The sequence below is a fragment of the Oculina patagonica genome, chromosome 10, assembly GCF_052425735.1.
Source record: "Oculina patagonica isolate OP01 chromosome 10, crgOcupat, whole genome shotgun sequence".
Taxonomy (NCBI): Eukaryota; Metazoa; Cnidaria; class Anthozoa; order Scleractinia; family Oculinidae; genus Oculina; species Oculina patagonica.
Genome location: NC_135767.1, coordinates 3560554 through 3587771, shown reverse-complemented (window position 1 = coordinate 3587771; position 27218 = coordinate 3560554). Strand labels below are relative to the sequence as shown.

At 40.2% G+C, this 27218-nt stretch overlaps 1 protein-coding gene across 1 annotated transcript in view; it reads right to left on the bottom strand.

The window, feature by feature from the left end:
* Window positions 1-4704: 4704 nt before the first annotated feature.
* The window catches only part of LOC144628645 (cilia- and flagella-associated protein 54-like), a 50054-nt gene continuing 27540 nt past the window's right edge, over window positions 4705-27218 (bottom strand). Inside the window, exons 29-59 of the mRNA XM_078486788.1 lie at window positions 26986-27141; window positions 26656-26703; window positions 26340-26444; window positions 26031-26134; window positions 25547-25708; window positions 24663-24765; window positions 23941-24201; window positions 22983-23218; window positions 21879-22252; window positions 20902-21090; window positions 20301-20388; window positions 19752-19934; window positions 19143-19209; window positions 18838-19038; window positions 17985-18071; window positions 17384-17506; window positions 17079-17135; window positions 16503-16654; window positions 16152-16267; window positions 15301-15386; window positions 13911-14001; window positions 12871-13039; window positions 11965-12203; window positions 11112-11230; window positions 10245-10424; window positions 8907-9180; window positions 8092-8200; window positions 6957-7753; window positions 6040-6375; window positions 5338-5555; window positions 4705-4868 (exon numbers count right to left, since the gene is read on the bottom strand). Coding sequence (XP_078342914.1) covers window positions 4740-4868; window positions 5338-5555; window positions 6040-6375; window positions 6957-7753; window positions 8092-8200; window positions 8907-9180; window positions 10245-10424; window positions 11112-11230; window positions 11965-12203; window positions 12871-13039; window positions 13911-14001; window positions 15301-15386; window positions 16152-16267; window positions 16503-16654; window positions 17079-17135; window positions 17384-17506; window positions 17985-18071; window positions 18838-19038; window positions 19143-19209; window positions 19752-19934; window positions 20301-20388; window positions 20902-21090; window positions 21879-22252; window positions 22983-23218; window positions 23941-24201; window positions 24663-24765; window positions 25547-25708; window positions 26031-26134; window positions 26340-26444; window positions 26656-26703; window positions 26986-27141 — 5559 coding nt within the window. The 3' untranslated portion in view covers window positions 4705-4739. The remainder of the gene's footprint in view (window positions 4869-5337; window positions 5556-6039; window positions 6376-6956; window positions 7754-8091; window positions 8201-8906; window positions 9181-10244; window positions 10425-11111; window positions 11231-11964; window positions 12204-12870; window positions 13040-13910; window positions 14002-15300; window positions 15387-16151; window positions 16268-16502; window positions 16655-17078; window positions 17136-17383; window positions 17507-17984; window positions 18072-18837; window positions 19039-19142; window positions 19210-19751; window positions 19935-20300; window positions 20389-20901; window positions 21091-21878; window positions 22253-22982; window positions 23219-23940; window positions 24202-24662; window positions 24766-25546; window positions 25709-26030; window positions 26135-26339; window positions 26445-26655; window positions 26704-26985; window positions 27142-27218) is intronic.

The window sequence follows — 27218 nt, the reverse complement described above, 5'->3', positions numbered from 1 at the left end:
GATCGTGCTTTCTCAGTAAAAAAGCCACGTCTTGCACGAATGAAGAATTTTGAAAAAATAGTTTTACGATCAGGATTTTGATTTTTTCGTTCATTGATTCTCCTCAATGATGGTTGTTTGGATACCTCCCCAGTTAATGATTTTCTTTATTCTCATCACATGTTTGCTTGACAATGTATTGATATTGTTGGGAGAAATTAGGTGTGGATCACTATTGAAAATTGCAGGTTTGAAAAGCAACTGACTGATCTGCTCGACATTTTAATAAGTGTATTTTCTCATAAGGAATTAGTTTGTAAGAATCTTGACTAAAATATCAACACGAGCGAAGTATCGATGTGACAATTAAAAATCACAAATCTGTCGTCCTTTAAACAAAGCATATCTGTCATTAGTTAGTTGACAGTAAGGATGTTGACATCGAAACATAATTTGTCAGTTTAAGTTTAAAGTCACGTGTAAGATGTCGAAATGATGTTGAGATCGAAACATTGTCGGTTAAAATTTCAAGCTATCTGTCAATATTCAAGCGAGTTAGTTTGCTGAAATCGAACTGATTTGTAAGTGAAAATATCAAGTAATCTGTTAGCCTGCGAATACGGCCGCTTCTCATTCGCGTCCCGAAACGAAGAGCGAAACGCGAAGAGAGACTCGCGTTTCGCTCTTCGTTGAGGGACGCGAATGAGAGGCGGCTGTATTCGTAGGCTAGTAATCTGTCAATTGTCAAAGAGAATGTTAAGATCAAAACATGATTTTTTTGCAAAATTTCAAGCCAGTTAGGATGTTGTTGAAATCGAATCATGATTTGTTCGGTAGAATTTCAAGTAATGAAATTTCAATTAAAGAATTTGTCAGTAAGAATGTTGAGATCGAAACATTGTTTGCCAATCATTATTTCACGTCATCTGTCAGTTGTCAGCAATCAAAACACGATTTATCAGTTAAAATGTTAAGTAATCTGTCAGATGTCAATAAGGAGTTTAAGATTAAAACATGATTTGTCAATCAAACATTTCAAATCATCTGTCATTTGTCAGTTACGTATTTGTCATTTTTGTCAGTAAGGATGTTGGGATCAAAACATGACTTGTCAGTAAAAATTTCATGTCATTTGTCAGTAAGGATTTTGAGATCGAAACAAATTTCACTTCATCTGTCAGCTGTCAGTAATCGAAAGATGGTTTTTCAGTTAAAATTTATGTTATATGTCAGATGTCTTTTAGGATCAAATAAGGAATTTAAGATCGAAGCATGATTTTTCAATTTAGATTCCAAGCCATCTTCCAGTTGTAAGTAAGGATGTTGAGAATAAAACATTATTTGTCAGTTATAATTTCAAGTCACCCGTCAAATTTGAGTGATTTCTCAGTGATTTGTCAATTAAAATTTTAAGCGGTCTGTCATTTGTCAGTAAGGAAGTCCAATCTAAGCATGATTTGTCAGTTAAAAATTCAAACATATTTCAGTTGTCAAAAATGAATTTGAGATCGAAAGAGCAGTTTAACAAGCAATCTGACAGTTGTCAATTAGGATGTGGAGATCGAGACATGATTTCTCAGTTAAGATTTCAAGAAATTTGTCAGATGTCAATAAGGATGTGATGCTGAGATCGAAACATGATTTGCCAGTTAAAAAATTAAGCAATCTGACCACTGTCAAAAAAGGAATTTAAGATCGAAACACGGTTAAAATTTTAAGCCATCTGTCAAAGTTGGTCATGATTGGTCAGTTAATTTTGAGCCATATGTCAGTTGTCAGTAAGGATGTTGAAATCGAAACATGATTTATCATGAATTGTTCCACTACCTTCTTTCGATCTTTTTACAATTCGGAGAGAAAAAAGGGGTGAAACAAAGGAAACTGTCTTAAGCGTTTCAATTTAGTTTAACGTCCAACAGTTATCAGTTATTGACACGATGTGGGTGTAATTGTTTTGCCATGTTTGCTTTTTAAAAAATTTTAAAAAATGTGATTGAAATTAAATTCACCCTTACAATATAAATACAGTGATAAAAGAACAATGTGATGAAAACAAATGAAGTTATCAAATAGTCTTTCAGTTCTGTTTTGGTGAACAACAAAATTCTCAAAACTAATAATGAAATAAACATTGTAATCATTGTGGAGAATCAATAGTTCGATCTAGGGTCAGTTGTAAAAGACAGCATGTTTTAAATATGCGGTTTGGTATACATTGGCTTAGTTTTTAACATTGAGTAGTCAACTTTACGTTTTGGCAAATTTTCGTAAACGTATCCGAAATTTTTTTTGATTCTTTTTGTCCAATCAGAAATAGAACTAGAATTCCCGAAAAAATATTACGTCATCCTGTCGCCATGACGATACCTCTTGTTACTTAGCAACAACCGAATTGACAACCGTACTGAGTGTTCACTTTAAAATTCCATTTAAGATTAAAAGAAAATTGAACTGACCTGCAACATATGTCTTTTACTCCATTGCTGATCTTTCAATGTTCCAACGAAATCGACATTATGTACTTCATGTCTGCCTGCTCAGGCTGAAATATGAAAAAACAATTTGATGAGCAAATTGCTAGAAAACTATTACTGGTGATAGTTCTCTTTTACCGTAACATAACACAACATCAGTAACATAAAGACGTACTCTTTTAATGGAAAGAAATATAAACAAGAATAGGAATTTCTCCTCCCCGTACTGGATATAATACACTCTTGTATTTCCATTCAAGATTAAGAGAAGAAACATTAACTAACCTGCCATAGATGTACTTGACTGCTCTTTCACGTAATGTTCCGATTTGTCATTTTACGTACTTCTAGTCTGCCTGATGAGAAATACAAAAAGATAATTTGATGAGCAAATTATAACTGATTATAGTTCCCTTTTACAGTAACGTAACAAAATGATAACGTAACGTAACGTAATGTAACGCTCTCTTGGTGCAAAGAAATTATCAACAAGAATAGGACTCCAACGGGCAAACAATTCTGAGTCGAAAAAAATGTCTTAAAGTATACGAAATTATTTTAACCGTACATTTACTAAAGTGGAGAATAAAACGTAACGTTTGGATTACATACCGTGACACGTCAAGAGAGCTTGTGTCTGCACCTCAAATCTTCTTATTGCCTTGCTGTTTTTGGCCTTAAAGACCCGCATGCCGTCTAATTTAACTCCAGAAAGTTGTACTAATAGAAGTTTCCGTCTGGGACATGTTAGGCAGCGATTCTTCTAACGTAGAAGCATTATTAAGCGAAGTTGAAGCAAGAAGCCAAACTTCAAAACTCCTCGTGCAAAGATGGTGAAGAACATGAATAGTCAATAAGGGTAAAATATTTGCAATGCAAATTCAAATTTTGAGTGACGATGAAAAAGATTGGGAACAACAAGTTGACAAATAGATTTGAATAAATACGACTGTCACCCTACGTATTGACCTTCAAAGGGGTATCAATTGAGATTTCGGCATTTCTTAGGTTCTCAGCTTGATTGATTGATTGCGAGGCAAGGGGACAAATGGACGTATGATTTGAGCATGAAGAAAAGCATTTCAGGGGAACCCACAGGTAGCATAGGACGGAACTCACCACGAACGCAGGAGGAACGCGCGGGACTGCACCCAGCGAGCGCACAGAAAACATACGGTAAAACGGAAGAGGAAACAGAATTAAGACTACACAACAAATGCGCAGGAAACGTGGGAGAAAACCCCTCTCCACCCCGGAACGCATGGAATGCTGCGTATGGCAGAACTGGGGAACGTAAGGCATAACTTTAATGAAATGGAAAGAAGTGCACAAGAAACGCATCGGGGGAGGGGCGTGGAAGGAGACACGAGGGAACGCACGGTAAAACAGACAAGGAAACGCCTTTAAGAACTCACAACCAATGCCTAAAGAGCATTAAAGAACAGCGGGATCCTATGGGAAAGTACACAGGGTTGCGTATAGCGTAAAGGTGGATTTTCACTGACGCGTAATTTTTTTACGTGCGTTTACGTGCTTGAAAAAAAATAGAGACAATGTATGAACGACTTGCGTACACGTTTACACGCGTCGTTCATAAATTGTCTCTAAATTTTTTCACGCACGTAAAAAATTATGCGTCAGTGTAAATCAAGCTTCACACACGGGGAACGCGTACGTACGGAAACGAAAATGAACGAAAATGAACGCACCGGGAAAGGACAAGAGACACGCGAGGAATTACATGACGGTTTACGGTATATCTAGGATAATCTTACAGCGAATGCACGATGAACGTAGTAGAGGACCCACAGGTAACCCAAGGAAGGACGCAATGGGGAACTTACGAGGAAATAGACGAGGGAACGCACAGGAAAACCAAGTTGTAACGGGCTCTAGTGCACCTTACAGTGTCTTAGCTTTCTTAACCTAAAAAAATCAGTCTACACAAAGTGAAATCTCAAAATGTATTTCAATACGCTTATGTGGTTTACATGAAATAAATAATTCAAATTGCACACTATTTTATAGAACACCGTTGTTTGCAATCTTTCTTTTAAACTTAGTGCAGGTCCAGCAGGCTTTACAAGCTTCAAACGTGTTAGACAAGTCTGCTACCCAACGCTAAAAACCTTACTTGAAGTTTATAGTTACTTCTGCAAAGAACTCTCAAACATGAAAATTTATCAAAAACTACTTTCAAGAAAACAGTTTAGAGCTTGCTGACTGTGCCCTTTTGCAAAATATGCACAATATCTTGTTCGATAACTACAAGTGAAAATGCCAAAGTTAATTTTCCATGAGGGATGAAAGCCAAGTATAAAACGCTTCCGTTGTTTTTCCAATATTTCCACGGCTTGGATCAAACATGGCTTCTAAGCAGGCAACGTTCTGAAGGCTAACCTCAAATGGAACTTCCTGTAACACAAAAGGGAATAGTAAAAACTGAGAGGATGGAAATTTCCCGAAGTGTAGAAGTAGGTTTTTGTTTTTCAAGGTGTAAATAACTATACTGTTTACTACCTCTGTTAAATTCTTTACATCAATTTAGTTGTCTCTCTTTAAATGGATGTGTAAAGAGCCTTAAGCCTAGATTTATATTCTTAGGAATTATCAAGGTAAAGTCAAATCTCTCAAAGCGGACATCTTCCTAAGGCAAAGACGGTTGCCTGGCTGGTCCTGGTGTCAAATTTCACTTGTTTGTTTTCAACTGAACTCTCTTTAAGGTGGACACCTCTCTAAGGCGAAAAGCTAGAGTTAATCCCGATTTACTGTAATTTCCTTTGCTTAAATACAGACAACCCACAGGTCAAGCAAAGTGTGACTGCCTTGTGCTAAAACACCTTCACACCCAAACAACCATCAAAACTTGACAACGCGCCCTTACCTCAACTGGGGCAGGTACTTCATGCCGTAGCAAGGCACGTATTTCACTCAGGTGCTCTTTCAGCAGGGCCCTTATGTTGTCGTCCTTTCTCAGCTTGGCTGACAAGGCCCTTATCCCAATACTCTTCTTCTTACGTGCGGTGGCTCCTGTTGAGGACGCTTTCTGTTCCACGTTCCCAGGGACTGTTAGCTGGGCGGGATCTGTTCTTGAAGGACGACCTGAATTGTGTCAAGCACAGAGGTGATGAAAATATAGAAAATTATTAACAACAGGATTTTTTCTTGATGTTAAACCAAATTCTCAAAACTTACATTAAAAGAAATGTATGGCAATCAGTAAGGAGAATTGAAATTCCGATCGACTGACGGAATTGTACAGGTAATCCCATAGGGATAAGACATCGGGCTATCATTGGCAATTTTCGTAGAAAATCGGAAATATTTGGCGACCTGACGATGGTTTTCGAAAATCTTCGGAAAGTTCTCGGGTCCTCTTCGGACAACTGCGACTCTTGTTCGGCAATCTTCGTAGTCCCTTGTACGCCCCCAAAAAATCAAAGCAAATCCTCGGAGTAATTTTGCCTTCTGTACTGACCAATCAGAATTTAGTAATTTTGTTCTCTTCTGTAAACGGTGTAGGATGCATTTTCCAATGTAAATATAAGCCAAACTGGGTGCACAGCTCTCTAAATGCCAATAATACCTCTACTCTGTTCAGTAGTTCCAATCACCGCCTGTGAAGTCTGCACAGGGGGCGCCAGATCATTCTCGGCAGTTTCCAACGTCGACATAAGCTTCTCGTGAAGGGCCTGAGCCCCAGACTCTATCACGTGACAGAGTCCGGCCTTGACTTGGCAGGAGACTGGGTTCAGGGTCAAGTCAAGTGCCTTGTTGTTGAAGGCGTACAAGATACACATAGCTCTACAGCGCTGTGACTGGGTGTCTACAGGATCTTCCACGGACACACAGTCGAGTTCTGGCTGAAACCATTGGACACACATCTCAAAGTCGCCTGCTTTGGTGGACTTGTCTACGAAATCTGTGGAAAATAAAATAATAAAAAACAATGAGAGTCAAATCACTTTATATGACAGTCTGGAAGTTAGGCCCTTGCAGAATCTCTCAGTAATAAGATTAAAAGCTAAACTTAGTTCTGTTTAAACTAAAACTGGCTGACATTTCCAGCGTTAGCGGTTTATCGGAGAAATTTCTTATGGAAGTCGTGCTTTGAAGGTAAGTGAATGCACTAGCTTTGTATTCAATATGAAACATATAATTCGAAACACCAAATTTTGACTTGCGCCGATTTTTATTACAAATAAGTTAAAATACAAAACAGAAATAGTATGGAGGAGATGTAAGGCTCGAAAAACAAAACAAAACAAACAATCAACAGTAAAAAGAACTTTCCACTGCTGTTTTGTTAAAGAGGGCTGGCATATGTCTTCACATACATCATTCGAAGATTTTTGACTAAAGTCTTGTTTCTAAGCGTTCTAAGCTGTATATGTGCTGTTGAGTGCAAGTTCTGTTAACAGCTCACAATAAACCATGTAAAATGCGTCTTTTTCTCTCCTCCCTGCCCTCCCCATAACACAACAAAAACCATAATGTTCTCACCAGTCTTCTTTGAGGTTTCTCCCGCTAGGTCCATTTGTGAAGGTTGGGTCACCATAGTCTGGGGCCCATTTGAAGGTCCATAATTGGACAGCACTTCAGGAGGGTAAACACCACAGCACTCCGCCGCATACGGATCCAGCTCGTTCTTTAGAAACGAATGCATCTTGGAGAGTTTCAGAGCCTTCTTAGCACTGAACAAGGGTAACACTGCAGCGCTTCCCTTCTTCGACATCTCTTCGTCTTCCGAATGCACTCCGAGCGCCGCGTACGAACATTGCCGACGAAGCACCGACAGATAGCCGAGGAGATGAAGCCAAGTGACTTGCACGCGGTTGGAATTGTTGATGGTGGTTCCCATGGTAACGATCCCATCCTGAGCAACCAGCGCTCCATCCTCCGAGTTTTTAATGACGTCATCAGTACCCAGAAGGTCAAACAGCGCGAGGCCTGGGACGGCGCTCGCAGCCTTTTCGGAGAGTTTTAACGCAGTTATTTCGGGATCACCCGTGAAAATCCCGATTTTATACTGAGCCGAAGACACCACGCCCGCAGCTCGAATAGCAGCCCAAGCCGTTCTCATCTCCTTCTCGAGTTCTTTGTTTTTCTCTCTCGTCTCCTTGTCCTTGCGATCCTTTTCCTTAGCACTACCTTTCTTGCTAAGCTTACGGCCTTCTCTCGCGCCTGAGGGAGTTGATTCTGGCGTGCGGGGAGCCTGGTCCGGTATTTTAGGAGGTTTGAGTGTGTTGGCGTTTCTGATGAGGACCATTGCCATTTCCAGATACGCTTGCTTCATTAAACTAGCGAATAAAGAAAACAAGGGGAAATTTCAGGAGATGCAACGGGAGTTTAAAAAATGAAAACAAAGAAGACAAGTAATTCATTTGGAATGTCAGCGGCAAAGATTTTTGAAAAGAGCAAGGTCCCGAAGTTCCCGTCCCGTCCAGTCCCGTAGCCTTCTACGCAGACGTTATTTCGGCTTCTCACACAATCTTAAGTTCCCGGTGTTGGGGCCAGCCTTTTCAAAAGTATTCATGGAATGGGTGGGTGGGGTGAGATCATGAATGGCTGTCATAGGGGCTTGTACAGTACATGGTGAGGCCGGATAACTCGTAAAGAATTAAACAAACAAACTTACCCAAGGTCGTGATCAGAGATAAAGGTGCACTGTACAGCTTCTACTAGTGTGTTGACTACTCTACTGGGAGTTAACTGGCCGCCCTGGAGCATCTGTCTTTGAATCTGGCCTGTTAACAGCGCAACAGCAAAAACTAGTGTTTAGTGCAACATAATTTCCAAAAACCCTATTACATGTAGCGATGATTTTGATTTTGTTGAACAGAACTGGGCAGTAAAGCAATCAGGAAGTAAAGACAACTTACGATTTAAATAGAATGCAATTTTGACAAACTTGAAAAGTAAATTTTTGTTACCTATTTATTTGTTATTTCAAATTGTTGTTTTTCTCACGCTTCTTGATCGTTGTTCGAGCATCACCATTGAAAAATTACACTCGGAACATTTAAATTTACGCACGAAAGAAATTGTTGTGAACGAAAGATTGCACTTCGCACACAATATCAAAAATTCAGAAGGATCAGTTGTGTAACACAATTTCTCTCTTCAGTCACGTTTATTTTTGGGTGTTTGGATTGTCCTAGTCTACTTCGCAGCCGTTATTTCAGTAGTCACGCAACTCTTGGGAGAGGGTGTGTTGCGTGACGAGCGAGGGAGTCTAGGATTGTCCAGGCAAGAAAAAGAAACCAAAAAGGGTTTCTAACTGAAACGTTATTACATTAGGTTTGGTTGGTGTTTGTCTCCTATGCAGCCGTTATTTAAGTCGTCAGGCAATGCTTCTCGCCCTGAACGTTGCGTGACGAGCCAGACAACGGCTGCGAAGGAGACTAGTCCACACACCATTGTTGGTGTTGATTGGCAACTGCACAGACTTACCAAGAGTCAACAACAGCTGCGCTTCGACAGGTTTCCGCTGACAAGCCGTCGTCCTCGCCAGCTCAAGCCCTAGTTCCAGTTCTCTGACTGCAGTCTGCCACTCGGCTGGAATGACGTTTGAGTCTCGTTTAGTCAGTGTAACCTGCTTTGTAAGCGCGCGACCGACACGAAGTTTCAAGTCAATAAGAGGTTGAAGTTGTTGAAAGTAGATGTTATGTAGCGGGCTGACTGGCGACATTTCCACGAGATTTACATCGCTTCCCAGCTGAGTCAACTAACAAGAGGAAAAGAAAGAAAACAATTTTTAAAAAAAAAAAAAAAAAAAAAAAAAAAGGCGTCAATGAACTGATAAACAACAACAACAACAAAACTCAAGAGCCTAAAGACATATGAAAACTACGAATTGTGTTTCAATTTTGTTAAAAATCACAATGCAAGTGTACTGAAGCGATAAGCAAGTGATATTATTGTGTTTCCATCAGGAACTTAAGATCTCAACTTGAAAAAGTCAGGCTGATTTTTTCAAGTTTGTCCTTGTGGACTGGAAAAACACCTAAAAATTATTAAGGCTACCCTCTTCCTTTACTTATATCTCCATCTTGATGTACTAGGTGCATTTCATGTACGGGAAGACCTATTCGCCAATTTTATGTACTTTTTACCGAAAAGCATTCAAATCCCCGTAATAGTGTTCCTTCAAAGTCCAGTTATATATACGGCAAACATTTTCCTTCAATATGTCTCGCAACATTGTTGCATTGCAAGTTGTAGAGCGTTGTTGCGCGTATTACCTCCCGTAATGCGCGAACATGAGTTAAACTTTGTGCAACATGCCTGTTGCTGCAACTTGCAATTCGGGAGGTAATACGCGCAACAACACTTTACAACTTACAATGCAACAATGTTGCGAGATAAGTTAAATGCTGCTCGTATTTTTAAGACATGGTGAAGATTGTGGCTTATATTTGATGTGTCGTCCGTGATATAACTCCTCCAAATAATTTGCTAGCTTTTTTGCGTTGCTGTAAATAGCGTCTACAGGAGACTATATTCTGGCGAAAATATTTTTTACTACATTCGCACACAAACACTAAATATGTATCATGCATGCGTACTGCAACATGATGGCGGCCAAGATGGCGACCTAAGATGGCGGGGCAAAATGGCGACCCAAGATGGCTGCGCAAAAGTGCGACCCAAGATGGCGGCGCAAAAGTGCGACCCAAGATGGCTGCGCAAGATGGCGACCTAAGATGCGGGCGCAAAATGGCGACCCAAGATGGCAGCGCAATATGGCGACCCAAGATGGCGGCGTAAATCGTAATAAGGCCTGATTACCTGATCAAGTAGATGATCCATCGCTCGTTTGTACGCGGAAAGAGAGTCGTTCAGATAAGGCACCGTGGAGGATTCGTGTGATGGAGGTCTGATATCAGCATGTTGAATGATTGATAGAACTAATAACAGTCTGCCTGAGAAGGACAGTGCTGGACTTTGCTCCAACTGCAAAATAATATTCTACAGAAAGAAAGAGGGAGAAAAAACAGCTGTTTTAGTATGATTTCGAAAATGCTAAAACACATACCAGATTTTGGAAATCCAACAATATGGTTTGATTTTGTGGAACACTCAACAGCATACAAGAAATGACAGGGGCCCATTAGCAAGTAAGGATGAGTGACGATGGCGAGGATGGAAATGCAATACAATATGGACAGTTAACGAAAACGCGAGGCTTGCCAGTAGGAAACCCAACAATAATGGTTTGATTTTGTAGAACAGTACTTGGCAAAGGACAGGAGCTCATTAGGAAGTGAAGATGACTAACGATGCCGAGGATGGAAATGGATTATAATATGGACAAACTTGAAAATGTTTGTCTCGTATTTCCCATTCTGGAGGGAAAGCGTAATGAAAGCACTTCTTTCAGAAACTTGTGTCAGATTTTGAATGTGACGCTAAGTTAAACAGAATGTTAATAAAATAACGGAAGGCACAATGTGTTATGGCAGCTAAGCAATTTACAATATATACTCATATTGTCTTTGAAAACAACTGAAAATAATCGCGCGTTTATTTTTCACTAGTTTTTCTTTGATGCAGTCTAAATTGGTAAAAGTCTTGCTCACCCCGCAAAAAGACAAAAACCTGCTAAAATGAAGTTAAACGTACTTATAACGTTTCTTTGTTTGAACAACATATTACCTCTAGTGTGTCCAGCAAGTCAGTTCCCATTTTTCCTCGCTGTAAATTCTGCACCATACTCAGGAGAGAAAATTCCGCCATGAGCTCAATGTCACCGAATGCTTCAGCCTCGTCCAGACCTGCAATGAATATCGATATATAAATTCTCCATACTTATTGCCAAGCATTTCTTTAAATGTTAGTATTGAGAGCTTAGCGGTCCATCAAGGCAACATTGTCTGTAGTATACTGTTGGACAGAGTTTCAAGTTCGTTCAATGAATCAAAGTTAAAAAAAAAGTACAGAAAATTGTTACGTTGAGGCAAAGAAAAGTTATTTGCTCCAAGTCTGGCATTGCTATACATAAATACGTAAAAAGAAGTCTGATCAAATGATTATATTTTCGCCTCGTGTGCTCCCAAATTTCTTTTCTAGGAATAAGGTGCAGAAGGAAATTCACGGGTTATTTTCCAGCATTCTAAATAATTACAATTTTCTGGGGCGGATCCAGGATTGTTCTTAGGAGGGGGTGCACCACTAAGGAATGGCATAACTGACTTTTTTGCAGAATACCAGTTGTATTAGAAAGCGGCAGGTCATCTCAGATCCGCCCCTGGTTTTATTTTTCTGATCTTCAGCTTGTCTCATGTTAGTACTGGGTGACTCAACATTGAATTGCAATAGCGGTTATTGCAGTTGAGCCTGCGATCATATATTCTTAAGAAGGCATGCAAAAGGTCAACACTACGGTCAAGGCAGAGCAAAAAGACCAAGTTGCCTCTGTAGTAACAGCTACTGTACCCTAGGGCAGTAAAATCTGATTCATATTTCTATAGATGACACACAGGAAGATTGAAAGTTGATTGCGAATTACCCTGTTGACAGTGATGAAGACAGGACCCTATAGCGCTGGTAACACTTCTTGCTGAGCCTCCAAGCTTGCCCATTCCACCGTCCTCTTCCGCGAGTCCACGAGCCAGAGCCAGTCTGCACGTGAGCCACAGTCTAGCGTCCAGTCTAGACCGTGCTTGGTTGTGGAGATAGTGATCCCCACCCCACCCGGACACGGTACTGGGTGCGGATCTGACTTGGCTTGACATCAGGGAATGGGCACTACAGAAAAAAAAACATGAAATAAGGCGTTGCTCGTGTTCTATATTAATCTTTTCCATCTTTCCTTATTCTGTGGTTTATTATATTTTTCTCCCTAAATAAACTATTATTTTTAGGTTCCCTCCCATTTGAAGGTAGCCTGATTCACAGAGGGTTCGAGGTTGCTCGCTCTCACTGAGAAGGGAGTGAAAGAAAGCAATCTTGGACCGTCTTAGAATCATGTTAATTTGAAGATAACCTTCAAATGAAAACAGCGTGACACAACTCGTTTAACAAATAACCACGATAAAAAAAAAAACAACAACAACTCTGTAGTCAAGATGACACATCCAAGTTTATCTGTTCCAATGGTCTTGAGAAACTGGCGCTTGGTTTTAATGGATGACGATATGACAATCAATCAAACCACCCCTCCTGAAATATGACGCCGTCCTTGGGACGTCACACAACGCTTTAAATGTCACGCAACTGAGGTTTACATGGATTCTGATTTTCGGTGGCCGTGACTAGGCAGAGGCTAAACTGTATACCGCGAAGGAGGATAAGTCGCAGTTATGAATACCGCAATAGAACACCTGAGTGGTGTAACAACTATGACTACAAAAAACACAACTTTTTTACTAGTAAAATGCCGTCTAAACGTCTTTTAAATTATTTGACCCCATACCGTTTTTCCAAGTCCAGTTCATTCAAAATCGCAGCGTCTTCCAACGCTCTCATGCACGCATACACGATGTTGCCACTGGTGAGTGCATGATGCCGCTGACTGGCTATTTCTGCCAGCTCTAATCGAGAAAGGCAGACCTGTTCCAAATCCACTGATGATAAGCTTTGAGCTGGAAATATGACAAAATAAATGTTAAATAAATTTGATGAATTGCAATCTGCTTCCATCCTCGTAATCCTGTACTTCTTCCCCAAAATACTCGTTCTATTTTGCTCTGTAAAATCTTTTTATCTTATTTATTTGTATATTTGGTGGCATTTGGCAATACAATATGAACATTAGGAAAGAGAACTTTCAGTAATCAGCCGGGACAGTGTTTCTTTATACACTATGGCCCTGTCCACACGACCCGGGTAAATTTGAAAACGGAGGAATTTGAAAACGCCGCGTTAAATGTTTTCCGTCCACATTAACCTGGGTAAATTTGAAAATGATACGCTTCACTGGTGAGCGTTTTTGAAAAGATGCGTTTTCGATGACCGAAAACGCCGTTTCAGTGTGGACGGTTGGCCTAACCGGGAAAAAAAGATGCGTTTTCAAATTTACCCGGGCCAGTGTGGACGGGGCCTATGTTTCATTCCTGTGAGCTTACAGTGTAGGGGTTATGTCGGCGAGTGATTGCCAAGTTTGGTATGAAATTAGTAGAACTGAAGTGAGTGACAATTCAAAAAGGAATAGAGGCTTTATCAGGGTCTCATCACGGTTGCCATAGACATCAGTTTTCAGATCATGCTGACCTGAAATGTTTCTTCCAGCCGTCAATGGTATTAAATCAGAGGCGTTAAAATTTCAACTTTCCCTGACTTTTCTTCAAAATGTCAAAAAATAAAATTGTCTGATTTTTTCCTGGCCTTAAAGAATTTAAGTTATCCCTGACCATTTCCTGACTTGTGTTCGCCAGAGTTCGCACATTTCTCATTGCTTAATAAAAATCGTGAACGCCTCGGATACGCAGAGTTACAAAGACATTAGATTCTTACGTTCTTCCTCCAAACTGGCTTGATCTGGAGCGTCCGACAGAGAGTCACATAAATTAGTCAAAATTAACTCTGCTGTAGCCAGCAAGAAACCCTGCAGAGATTAAAATATAAAGTATGAGGCTAGTAAAAGTCACTTGAATTTAACCGTAAGGTCCAACTGGATTAGGGCCCTTACGTAAACAGTCCGTTAATTCTGTAACTATGCAAGGACCACTCTGACAAACAGGAGCAAACTGTAGCCGGATCTTGATGTAGATCAGGATCAGCAGTAGACTTAATAAACAAACTTTAAATGTAGGGCTGATCAAACAACATCAGTCCCTTGCTGTTTGATCAGCCCTGCATTTAAAGTTTGTTTAGTCCGTTAATTGATTTTGTAGAAGCCTTACGAAAAACTCTTTTGCCCTGCCAGTGTCAGAGTGTAACACACGCACAACTTACTCTTGATGAAACACTCGCACTCGATTTGGAAATATCAAAAAATTACGTTCAGACATTTGGCCGAGTTGAGCCTGGGACCGATAAGTTATAATACCAGAAAATGAATTGTATGTTTTCAACAGCGAGTGGCGTGGTGTAGTGGATAAGGGGATGGGCTTTAGAGCGGGAGGTCGCAGGTTCAAGGCTTGGTGGGGAAGATAAAAGAATTAAGTAATTAAGTACTGACGAAAAAAAGAAAATAAAGGGAAATAAGGGGGAGGGGACTTGGAAGAATTCGGAAGGGGGAGAGTCCTTGGAGGGCAACAGGGGCGTTGGGGTTGAAAAAAGAAGTGGAGTGGTGGCGGTAATAGGAGCGATAGGGACAAGGGAAGAAACGAGGGGGAAGGTGACTTTGGATGTCAACCGGGGGGAGTCCTTGGAGGACAACAAGTGGCAGTGCGGGTGGAAAAATTAGTGGAGTGGTGGAGGTAATTGGAGAAATAGGGACGAGAAAAATAATGAGAGGGGGACGTTGGATGTCCCGGGGGGATAAAGCGGGGATAGGAGAATGGGAGGAAGGGAAATGAAAAAGGGGTTTTAGCGGAGGGCAGCGCTAAGTAGTAAATTATTTTGTCGAGAGTCTTACTTTTGGGTTAAATAAAAGAAATAAATAAAAAAATAGTGTGCAGTATCGCTGCATAGGTTTTGAGGAGCCCGACGCAAACGAGCTCGCCAAAATACTGCAAGACTCGTATAAACATACAGCGATACTACACACTCAAATGTTTTGGGGTGTTTGGAATCAGGCCGCCACTGCAGTAGATAAAACTCAGTGTCTTTGTCAGACTAAATATCAAACTTCCAACTGCCTTCACGCGGTTATTTCATTGTTACCATACGATTAATCCACAATGAAATGGTAAGTAACTATCAAACTGGTAATAAAGTACATTAACAAGATTTGCTGTACCTTGATGAGTTCTGGGGAAGCTGTTGCCGCGTCAATTAATTGCTTTCTTTGAGCGACTTGACTGCTCATTAAGCTCATCGCTTCTTCTGTAAGAATGGTTAAAAGTAAAAATTAATGGATAATTACACAAAATTAATAAATTACCTTTATTTATACACGGTAGTGTTTAAAGCTAGAAGCTTGTGGGGCTGTGTACTCCCGATCGTATTGAAATTTGGAAGTGTTGGTTTTTGTTCAACCCTCTCAAACTTTTCCTCGCAATATCAATACTTCATCAAGAGAAACGGTTTTGTGAATTAATAAAATTATCACCAAAGGGAAATTGCGTTGATCTTTTAAGAAATACTTCAACTAATACTCTAAGAAAACGTACGGAGAACACTCAGGAGAATTAGTATGTGAATATATTAAAGGTACTGTGTGACGGCTAAGTTAATTTTATGTTGTTACTTTTTGTCAAATATTGCTATGAAACTAAATGTTTGCAAAGAAATTAATTCTATGATTCTAAATGACAAAACCATAGCTTCATTGCAGCCAAATGTGTCTCCCGGGCGTTTTAAAGTTACAAGCAGACAAGATTAACTTTGAAAACTGTTCCGCCGGACCATATATCAAAAACCCATATCGCAATCCGTTTCAATCTTCGACACTTTTTGCCATCCATACCTTCTTTGCATTTAGTGAATTATTTAAACATTCCTTCACTGTTTTAAGAGGTTATTTTATAATTTAAAACGAATACTTGAAGGTCATTTCCTATGCCTAAATATGACACGGTCCCTTTAAATTCATGTTAAAGTATATACAATGTTCTCGTCGCTTTCCAATACTATTTTCTTAGTACTCACCGCTGACTTTTTTCTTGCTGTTTTTCTTTCCGAGTTGAGACTGAGACGGCGGAGGGGGAACTGGTAACTCGGACATAGCTTCCTCTTCCTCCTTGGATTCCAGATAACGAGCAAGCCTGTTTTAAGAGCAGGAAACTAACATTTTCAATCGAATTTCTATACAAGTTCGCTTACTAATATTGAAAGAAAATATCTCGTTCTTTAAAACTAAATGTAAGCCCGTGGCCTTTTTGTTGGAGAGCCTTTTACGTGTAAGACTTTGGGACTCATTTCTATTTAAACTGAAGGGGACTGTTATCAGAATTTTTCAGTATTGTTACTGTTTAGTAAAAACAGCATTGTATAACTTACTCTTGATGGCAGTCAGCTGGTATGGCGTAAACTGTAGCTGCAAAAGCGATCATCAAGTGCGCATGCGCTATGGTCAGCTGACCCGTCAGTTGTGGACCGTAGAGAACTGTTAGGGAAGGTTGCAGTCGATGATCCAACAGATAGTTTAACACCTAGACGGTCATGGAAACATTCGTATAAGGTTGACATAAGGATCACATAGGAACTATCCTTAACGTTGGCAATTGTATCAGATGTATAGGAAACTACATGGGCAGTTGTTGGTCAATCAAGCCTTCAAAGTTATAGGTATTAGATTCTTAGCAGTTCCTATCTTGTTATCAGTTACAAATAAAGCCATGAGTGGATCGCCGAAACGAGCGCAGAGCGACAGCGGCGAAGCAACGAGGCGCGAGAATCGTAAGCGTGGTAAAGGGAAATGTAATAATATTAATGTTCTCACCCTCAAGTACTGCTCTACAAAATTATACCAATATAGCGAGGTTCTTACGGTCTAGCTAGGCATTTTTAAGCTTCTAGAAATTGTGCTAAAATATATGATAGTTTTCCTTGAGAAATACATAATAGGCTACTTACCGCTAAGTTTCCTGCACTCATAAGAGACTCCTTGTTGCTGAACACCGGTGGTGGGGTCTGGGAAAAAGTAATACCTTGTAAATCGTTACGTTGTAAAATGTACACAATATCGGATCTTAAACCAACACCCCTTAAAACTTTTCCATTTGATGTGTAAGAAAATTTTTATCAGAATGAGTTACATATTCCCCATTTACTCCAAAACCTTAGGTGCATGTCTTAACACAAAAACAGACACTTGCTGGCAGTCCAGATTCAAAAACAAGTACAACAAGAGTTGAAAAAAAAAGGTGAAGAGACCATACCGTTTTGTTTTCCACTGTTCTGAAGCCAACATCAGAAATCTTAGGAAGTTTCTCGCCAAGCAGTAAAGCTGTTAAAACTTTTGTCGCTTCTGAGAACATTCCAAGATCGGTGAGAACACGCACCTGTGTACAAAATGTCAAAAACACATAAACTCTTTCACACCAAGAGGATATAATGGGAAATGCACTTAAAGTAAATACGTTCGTTCGTTCATTTGTCCGTCCGTTCGTTCTTTTTTCCCTTCGTTCGTGCGTTCTTTTGTCCGTCCGTCCGCCCTTTTTCTGTCCGTCCCTTCGTTTTTTCGTTTTTTCGTTCGTTCGTTCGTTCGTTGCCAGCTCGTTTGTTCGATCGTCCGTCCGTTCGTTCGTTCGTTTGTTCGTTCGTCCCCGTAGTAACGTTACAAAGGTAGGTGATCTTAGGTTGGATAATTATTGTTGTGTTCTTTTAAACATAACTTCAAGTCTATATTAGCGTCTCTACTCCTGAAAAGTCTCTAGTTTTTATTTTATTTTTCCTTCTTTTAATAGGGTAGATTCTTAATTAGATTAAACTAAACTTGAAATCAGCCCCTTACGTGCTCAAACTGAAGCAATTTCTCACCTTGAGAATTCTGACATCCACCGATCGTTGAAGGTCACGTGACACATGAGTCGAGAAGTACAGGCACAGTGTGATCAGCGGTAGAACCTTGTAAGACAACAAAACCGACACAACATCAATTGCATGAAACAAATCAGAGAAGGTTGTTCGTATTCTCAGTTGGAAATAGAGTAGAACACTAGGCTTGGGAAGAAATGAGAGACCCTGGGAAAGGTGTTTGCCAAAATACATAGAGGATTTGCAACTAGGTTGTAGCTGGGCGACGTAGTATTGTTAGATAATACATCAAAGACGAGAGAGAGTGTTTCATCACATTTCAAACACCGAGAAGAGACCTGAAAATACGACGTGCAGCGGAGTATTTTTGACGAACTTTGAGGTATTTGAAAATGTTATGAAACACTCTCTTATCTGGAGTGCTTGATATAACTTTTTAATCAAAACTAAAACTACGGAGAAAACGGAGAAATAAAATCGTAAAAAACCTGTGCTAATTAAGATCACATATGCAAACCACAATCACGGTTCATAGGTGAGTTTGAGAAGATACTTTTCAAGGATTTTCCAAGGGAAAAATGTGAACCTCACTTCCAGCGTCTTTCTGGAAGAATGAAATATGTTTCTTTTTCTATAAGCGGGATTCACTATAGTTTCTTTTAGACCAGGCAATACATTTTGAAATGGCCAATCCCAAAACGTTTGACTCTTAAATAAGTAAGGCTTAGTAGGTTAAATTTGGAATGGTATTTTTATTTGGAATGTTATTTTCATCGGAGGGGGGGGGGGGGGAATCGTTTGATTGCGCGTTTCTTTTTTATCCAAAAAGTTCATTAAATTGAGATAAATGTCTTACCGCGATAAGGTATCTTGCTCGGGCCAGTTCCTCGGTAATCCATCTTAACGCGGCCACAACTGACCGTCCATTACTTCTAAAAGCCTCGGACAGGAGATCTATCCCAGGTATCAGCTCGGCCACCTCGCACCCAGTCCCAACCTCGTACAAAGCATAATCTTTGTCCGCAGTGGGGTGGGGCAGGGAGGAACAGAACAAGGCCTACGAGGAAAAAGAAATGAGGTAAAAGAAAAAACTTAAATTCTGAATGGGAAAACGTTAACTACTAACTGGGCAGAAAACGAAACAGAAGGAAGTTGTCTAACCTTGAAGAATGTAGCGGAAAGTAGGCAACATTCCAAGCGAAGACCAAGGTTCGACGTGTGAATGTATCTGTGAAAGCAATAAAAAGTGTAGTTCCATAAAGTTTCATCAGAAAATATGGGGGTGTTGGTGTATGTGATAGTTACACAGGACGATATTTAACACAACACGGAGCGACAACAACAAAATTTAGGCAACAGTTGTTCTTTTGAAGTTGCTTGGAAAAAAAGTGGAACATGTTGCCACAAAATATATTGCGTTAAAAAACTTCGCCACCTTATTTAGCAAAATAACATTGCGTTACAAATCGTTTTTAGATGACACGTTAATTGATGTGATTGAATTTCCTTTATTGTGTTAGTACTTCGAGAGCGCTGAGAAATTTGTCACGTTGACATGACGCAATAGCGATATATCAAAGTACCTAGCAACGTTTCCCTAGCAACGTCTATGACGAAGACCGCGGGCTCAATCATTTCGACTAAAAACTCAATTGCTCCTTTTCAGCTGCAGTGGTATTGCTCTAGAGAGAAAACTCGGCGCGTGTTGAAAAATAGGACCACCTTTTCAATGCGTTAGCTAGCAGAAGATCTACTTCATTTTTGACTTACTGGGCGATATCAGCAGCCAAAACTCCTCCCAGCAGACATCCCCACAAACCGCATCTCTGAAGAAGAACGGCAGCAGGTCTGAGTGACGTGTCAGAGGATGACGTCAGATCACGCCACGTTTTCAGCGAGTCTGTTGTGTTGAGAACTGTGTCGAGAGATTCTGCCCACCACTTGTAAGCAGCCCTGGATTGGGTTTCAAACAAAACAGAGAAAATAAGGAGAATACAATCATTCGTTGCTTATATTTTGCGTTCTTCCTTTACCCCCGCTAAAAAAGTTAAATATTTTACCAGCAAAGCGGTTTTTTAATAACTGTTACAAGAACGAAACGAACCAATCAAAACTTGATGTGCCAAGCGCGGGAAAACGGGTAACCAGCGTCAAGCGCGGGAAAACATGCAGTCGGTGTGCGAAAACGCGCGTAAGCCATGACTATTTTTGGCTTTCCTTCTAATTTATTGCAAAAGTAAATATTTTCCCTGAATGGTTAACAACAGGCCTAGGACAGCTGCAGTCGCAGGCTACACAAACAGGAACTCATGCACACACCTGATATTTCCACTGTGAAACATAATGTTTCCCAGTTCGTGCATAGCTTGAGCGGCAAGACTTTTCTGTTTGCGAAACTGTAACATTTCTGTTGAGAGTAACAATCATTTTTAATCCTTTCACTCAGAGTCAAATTTGTACTAATGTCGTTTTAACCTCTTCGTCTGCACATAAAACCCTAGTGTGGGACCATTCAAATAAAAGCTCTACCGCAGTACTTTTATGTGGTACTGTTCATTATGCTGAACAAGGTGGTTCTAACTTTTTAAGTCTGTGGATGAATCCCTAGTGTTCGACTATTCAATTGAATGCTATTAAGCAGTTCTTTTATGTGGTACTGTTTATTATGCTGTACAAGGTGGTTCTAAATTTTAAGTCTGTGGATGAAACCCAAGTGTGTGACCATTCAAATGAAAGCTATTGAGCAGTACTTTCATGTGTTGCTGTTCATTATGCTGTACAAGGTGGTTCTAACTTTTAAGCCTGTGGATGAATCCCTAGTGTGTGACTATTTAATTGAATGCTATTGAGCAGTTCTTTCATGTGGTACTGTTAATCATGCTGTAATACGTTTCTGAATAAATACGAAAGTGAACCCTACCAATCGTCTTGTCATAGGAAGCAATAACCACAGCCAGCTGCGAGGGTTGTAGAGTGAAAGTTTGCACATCCTCCACAGCGTCAAACAATTCTTTTGTTAAATCCACTGGTACATCTGTTGGAGGCTTCACTTGACTTGGTAAGAACCCGACACGGGATGACCCGCGCTGTAAACGGGTACTCGACCCGCCTGTTTGGAAACAACATCAAGGAAACACACTTGTGAAATGGAGAACAGGTTTGTTCCAGTAGAAAGGTGTAACCCCCGAACCATAATAATAACGGCGAAAATCCCGATATAACGAAATTCCCTCAATACAAAATCCCCGACATCACGAACCCCTCCGATAAAATAAGCTCCTGGTATAAAGAATCTCCCAGTGTCACCGAGTCCCCAATAGACCGACACCGTTTTTAACTAAACACCCGATACAACAAGAAGCTTGAAGAAGTTTAAAACCAGGCGATTAATGTTTTAGGACTTCCTTGCCTTGAAAGGAAAGGCGCGGTGAAGCAAAAAACAACCTTTAGAAAAACAATCACTTGAGTAACACGCAAGTCCGAGGTTTGCGTGCGTGACGCACTTTGCGTGAGCTGTAGTAGTGTGCCAAAATTTTTCTCAAAGTCTTTTCGTCAAAGTCTTTCTTAACCTCCTAATACAACGAAATCCACCATGAAGTGAAAATGCTTATGATAACGCCCCTACCGATAAACCTCCCTGATATTATAAAACATACTATGAAACGAAATCATCGAAAAATAATACATGTCTTCTTTAATTATAATCTCCCTAGAAATCCATCGTTTTTTGTTTGATTTCCATTTTTTGATTTTTGTTTTAAAGGGTTTCAAGTTTTTCTTCCAAAAACAAAATATTTAAACAAGCAATCCAACGTATAGTTAAGGCTACCAATTTATAATATCACTGTAATAACATAACGGTAACCAAGGAAACAGAATGTTGCCCAGTTCCCTTACCTTCTTGTTGACCCGCGAGATAACACAGCAAAAGCTGTCGACTGTGCTCTAGCGACCGCGCCGTGTGATGCTTCAAATCAAGAGCCTGGTGTAGAGTCTGCAAGCTTTTATTGACATCGAGAGGGACTGAGACCAGTCTTAGCGCATCCAAGCTACCGCTGTACACGTCATGGCCTTTAGGATCGATATGTACCGCCGGCTCAATCGACATGTAATCAACCGGTTTTATAAAGAACTCTTCAGCGATTCCCGTTTCCTTCGAGACGGTGATGATAGGTTGGCTTTTGGAGGGGCCGCCATGAGCTTCGATTTGTTGCCGAAGATTTCGCTGAGCGACAATAAGTAAGGGCAGTAGTGACTCTGCATAACGACTCCTGCAAACAAAATGGAAAAGCTCAGATAGAGTGCGTGACTCCATAGCATAACCCATAGGAAGGTCACGCTTTCATTACTACTAGGTCACTCTTTCCTTAGCTTATAAAAAGCTCAGATAAAGGCCGTGACTCCATGGAATAACTCGTAGGTAGGTCATGCTTTTCTTACTGCGAGGTCAAGCTTTCCTTTGCTTTAAAATGCTCAGATAAAGGGCGTGACTCCATGGCATAACTCGTAGGTAGGTCACGCTTTCCTTAGGCTACGCTATTTTGGGCGGACATGTTACATTAACAAAACTGTTGTTAAAATTGAAAAGCCATGAATCAGAAAAAATAAGCACAGTTTTCAGCTGAGTATCGTAGAAACAAAGCCAAAGCAATGACAGAGCCAATCATAGCGAACATAAGCAACACAATAAACCAATACGAACTCGAAGCAAGCAAGAAGCCGGCGCCGCCAAGCGCGGGAAAACACACGTGACTAAGTCGTGATTGGTGTTGGTTTTGCGTCTGATTGGTAGAGACGGTGGCGCGAGTTTTTAAAGTCGATCACAGAGCATGGTAAAGCATAACCAAAGCAATTCTGCATTACTTTCGAGACTCAGGTGAAAACCGCTCTATTTAAAAGCAACAGTGTCGTTCGTTAAGTGCTTAGCAACCTGTCCTCTGGCGAACACGGGCTCAGAGAGACTTTCATCTTAGTAGTACTTAGTCCTCTGTTTGTTCTCACCTTGTCAACGCATTGAATCGCAGGATAATGCTAACAGTCCTCTCCCATTTTCGCTCGTAGAACAACATTTCCACTGTATACAGAATGAATCGCTTGAGCCAGCGCGTGTCCGCCACGTTTGTGTTGTCCAGCGGTATTTCAAACAGCAGACTCGCCCCACCTCTCTCATCTTCTACTCCTCCCATGATGCCTTGCTGTTCATTTATGACCAGGTCTCCCTTCTTCACCTTGTCACGCTGAAAAAGACGTCACGTAGTCACGCAATAGCTTAGAATGCAAAGAACGTTATGAAACACTATAAAATGAGGATCTCAATGAGGTGGTAGCTTTTACGGTTTATAACAGTTAAAGTTCTGTTTTTTTTTTTACGGCCAACGGTTAATTTCCTATTAGAAAATTCTACAAAAATTCTTCAAAAAGTTTTCATTGTTTTTTTAAAAAAATTATAATTAATTTTGATTGTCGTGTTGATGAGTTTTGTTGGAGGGTGGAAAGAGCTTAATATGGTCTAACAATAATCAGAAACAGTTTGGATGCAGGGGACCACGCAACGAAGAAAAAAACTGCTTGGCTTGTCTGCTGCCGGATCTCTTGTTCAAGAAATGCTCGTACCAGACGTCACTCTAAATGCTTATAAAACCAGATTGATTGCAAGGCTGGTACAATAGTCAGAGCTACAGTCACAGCTTACAAAACGTCTATCAACTCGTCCACGACACATTCAGCAGACATGTCCGACTCTTCCGGTTTAAAAAGGAACATAAAAGTCTTGACAAGAAATCTTGAGACTTTCACTTTTATGGCTAGAACTTTTCTTCAGCTAAATTGTTTTAACGGCGAACGGTTAAAATTTTTCAGTTTTTACGCTTAACGGTAAAATTTTTAGCTGTTTTATGGCTAATGGTTAACCCCATTGAGACCCTCTAAAATGACAAGCGATGTAGAAAATACTTTATACCTTTTTATTCTGTTCAGATTCTGTCTTGATCTGCTCCTGAACTAAAACCACCATGTCCAATAATCTGTCGGCTCCAAAATAGAACTTTTGCCACAGGACCTTTCTCAGCGCATCAATATCAGTACTTCCTTCAGCCAAAGGGTCCTCAGCGAGATGGAGCGTTCCTGCCACTACTCGCGTGAGCACCGTCTGTGTCATGTTCCACAGGGTCCGGCAGGCGTTTTGGAGCATGGTCCAGAACTTACCACGATATGCCAGCACCTACAAAAAGTAAACTAAACTCTTTAAATTATGTCTTTGCGAGATTTAACCAAATACAAACTTAGAAAACAGAAAGACTGACATTACGGTAGGCAGATTAAACTTATATATTTTCCTCCCAATATTTCGTCAGGCACGGCCTGACTTCATCAGGGAATGAACAACTTAAATAATAATCGTTACAATTTAAAAAACCAAGTCTGAACATAAAAAGATTACAATTCAAAAAATAACCGTTGAAATAAAACGAGTGTAAAAACAAACTAAGATTTTATATTCAAAATAAGTTAAAACAAACGGTGATACTCTAAGAACATTGTGTACTATATTAAATTTCTTCTCTTTTGTTTATGCCCACTTAGCAACACGCTCTCTAAAAACTGCGGTCTGTGTCACGGTCCAGACTGTAAAAGATATTTGTGTCTCTGAGTATTTTAAAACAATTCACTGCTGTTACATACAATGGCTCGTGATAAATGTTCCAGTGCAGAGAGCAGAAAGAACATGGGCGACCTGCTTATGGAGCTTTCACTTGCAGTGACTCCTGTCACTCGGCTTCCGGACCTGTCCAATCAAAACGTCAAACAAAGTTTAACAATTAGTCAATATTCCATTGTCAACCAAAGTCAGTCGGTGAGTTAGTAAGTCAGCCAGCCACTCAGCCAGTGAGTGAGTGAGTCAGTTAGCCAGTGAGTCAGTCAGTTAGTCAGTCAGTCAGTCAGTTAGTCAGTCAGTCAGTGAGTCAGTGAGTCAGTCAGTCAGTCAGCGAGTCAGTGAGTCAGTCACCCAGTCAGTAACAGTAACAGTAACAGTAAATCTTTATTGTGCCTTACACTCCAAAGGGAGGTATTGGTCTAGTTACAATAAAGGTGTTATAGCAACTATGCTAACAAATTACTTTATAACAAACAATGAAATTACAATGAGTCAGTGAGTCAGTCAGTCAGTCACAGATTCTTTCAAATTTGAAACTGTAGATTTCGAGAACAACTAGACATGTCTTCTGTACACGTTCGACGCACTTAGCCAACTTAAAAAAGCTGTAAAATAGTTGTTCTTGAACAGTTCACTTAATAAAAACGTAATTCTTGCGGGAGTCCGATATATTTTTCGATCTACGATCCTTGTCAGTCGTCCGCCACTTATTTATTTTTAAAATGGCGGGCGACTGACAAGGATCGTGATCGTGATGTCAAGTTATTCTCGATATTCAAACGCGTTCTTGGCTTCGGCACATTGGATTTCACAAAAACTGTAGATTTGTTAATGGACCTTGACTTTAATTCGCAAGCAATCATTTCAGTAGGGGAGAGGGTAAAGGGAGTCCACACATCTCACAACTTACCTAGCCCCTGTTAGAGCTTGCTGAGAAAATGGCGTATCCAGAGCGGAGCCACTAAATCCCGCGGGGGGCTCTGGTGAGACCCTTCTTGACGCACCGGCCCACGAGACTATTAAGGTCCCGGATGTAGCATAGCCGAACCAATCAGGATCCATGAACGATGGCCTGCAAGGAATGGGAACGAAAATGGAAAAAAATATAACTAAGTGCTAAACCATTACAGCAGCAGAATTCCCAAGTCGGTTATAATCAGCTGGATTAACTTCTCCATACAATACCAATACATTGTCGAATTGAGAATTAAGATGGTAGCAGGTCAAAAAAATTGTTCTTTAGCCAACATATAATGCACAGAAAACAAGTTTGTTTCCAGTGTCCAGAAAGAGCGCATACTGGTCTTGTGTAGGTTTGACACTGATATTTGTAAGCATCACAGACACCCCAAGGAAAAACAGATTAAAACTAGTCAAACATGTTTCTCACAAACCTGTATAACGGATTTTCTGCGTCTCCTGCGTCGGCAAGACGCTGCCCGCTTTCCACCTTGTCAAGGAATAAGTCGAAGTTTGCACCAGCGAGGAGAATTCCCATCTAAAATGAAAAAAAAAAAATCAAAAAGATATATCTAATAAGCATAGTGAAAGACGCGGTAGCCGGATATTTAGCACGTTGTACTCCAGATCGAGTGGCCCGTCACTGTGTTGATTTCTTGGTTAAAGTAAACTCTTAGTTTACCCTCCAGCCTACTGACTAAACAGAAAGAAAGAAATCAAAAAATACTTAACAAAAGCAGTACCTGTGCTCTCCAGGGCAGTTCTTCACAGCTTACAGCTCTCAGCTTCTTTCGTCTTTGTGAGGATCTCCAGTATTCAGGCAAAACACTCTGAAGCCGGTCAATCGCCTTGAGACAAAAAACAAACAAACAAACAAGTAAGAACATAAGTGATCGTGAAAAGAATAAGAAGAGTCTCTTCTAACAAGGCTCAACAGAATTCAAAGACAAGAAAAACAGAACAAAACACACAAAAAAGCAATGCACGACAAACAACAAAAATACTTTATAAAGACTTTTGCTGCTTTTTTTCCCCTTCTTGTCTTGACATCATACTCACATTGAAAATGTCGATTTCTTCAGCCGTTCGTCCTTTGAATCTTCGAGCCTTTCAGTAAAGAAAATACGGTTTTCATTAGGTTGCAATAACTTGCCAAACCAATACCTTATGAAGAAAATAAACCAGAATTTTTCGATAAAGATGCAGAAAGAATCAAACGAAAACATATATTTTTCAAGTAAACCCATTTAAGTGCCGATAAAGCCCTGATCACGAAATACGCTCTTACCCTTTTCAATGATAATACCAACATGTAATAATAACAACAGAGTGTGTGCACATGACGTTTTTAAACGTCTTTTGATAAATAAGAAACGAAAATAACATTACCCTTCTCGACACGGTACTGGGTACTATTGATTTTTTCTGTGACGGTGGAGGTCTGGACGTGTTCTCCTGTTTGTTACGTACAGCAATCTCTGCTTCTTCTTTCTCTCCGTTCCCAGTCTCTCCCTGGCGAGTCTTCTGCGGACTTCTTGTTGGGGGCTGGAGAAGAAATTTAAAAGGTAATGTTACAAGAAGCAAAGACGCTATAAAAAGAAAGAACAAGCTAGCTGTCAATG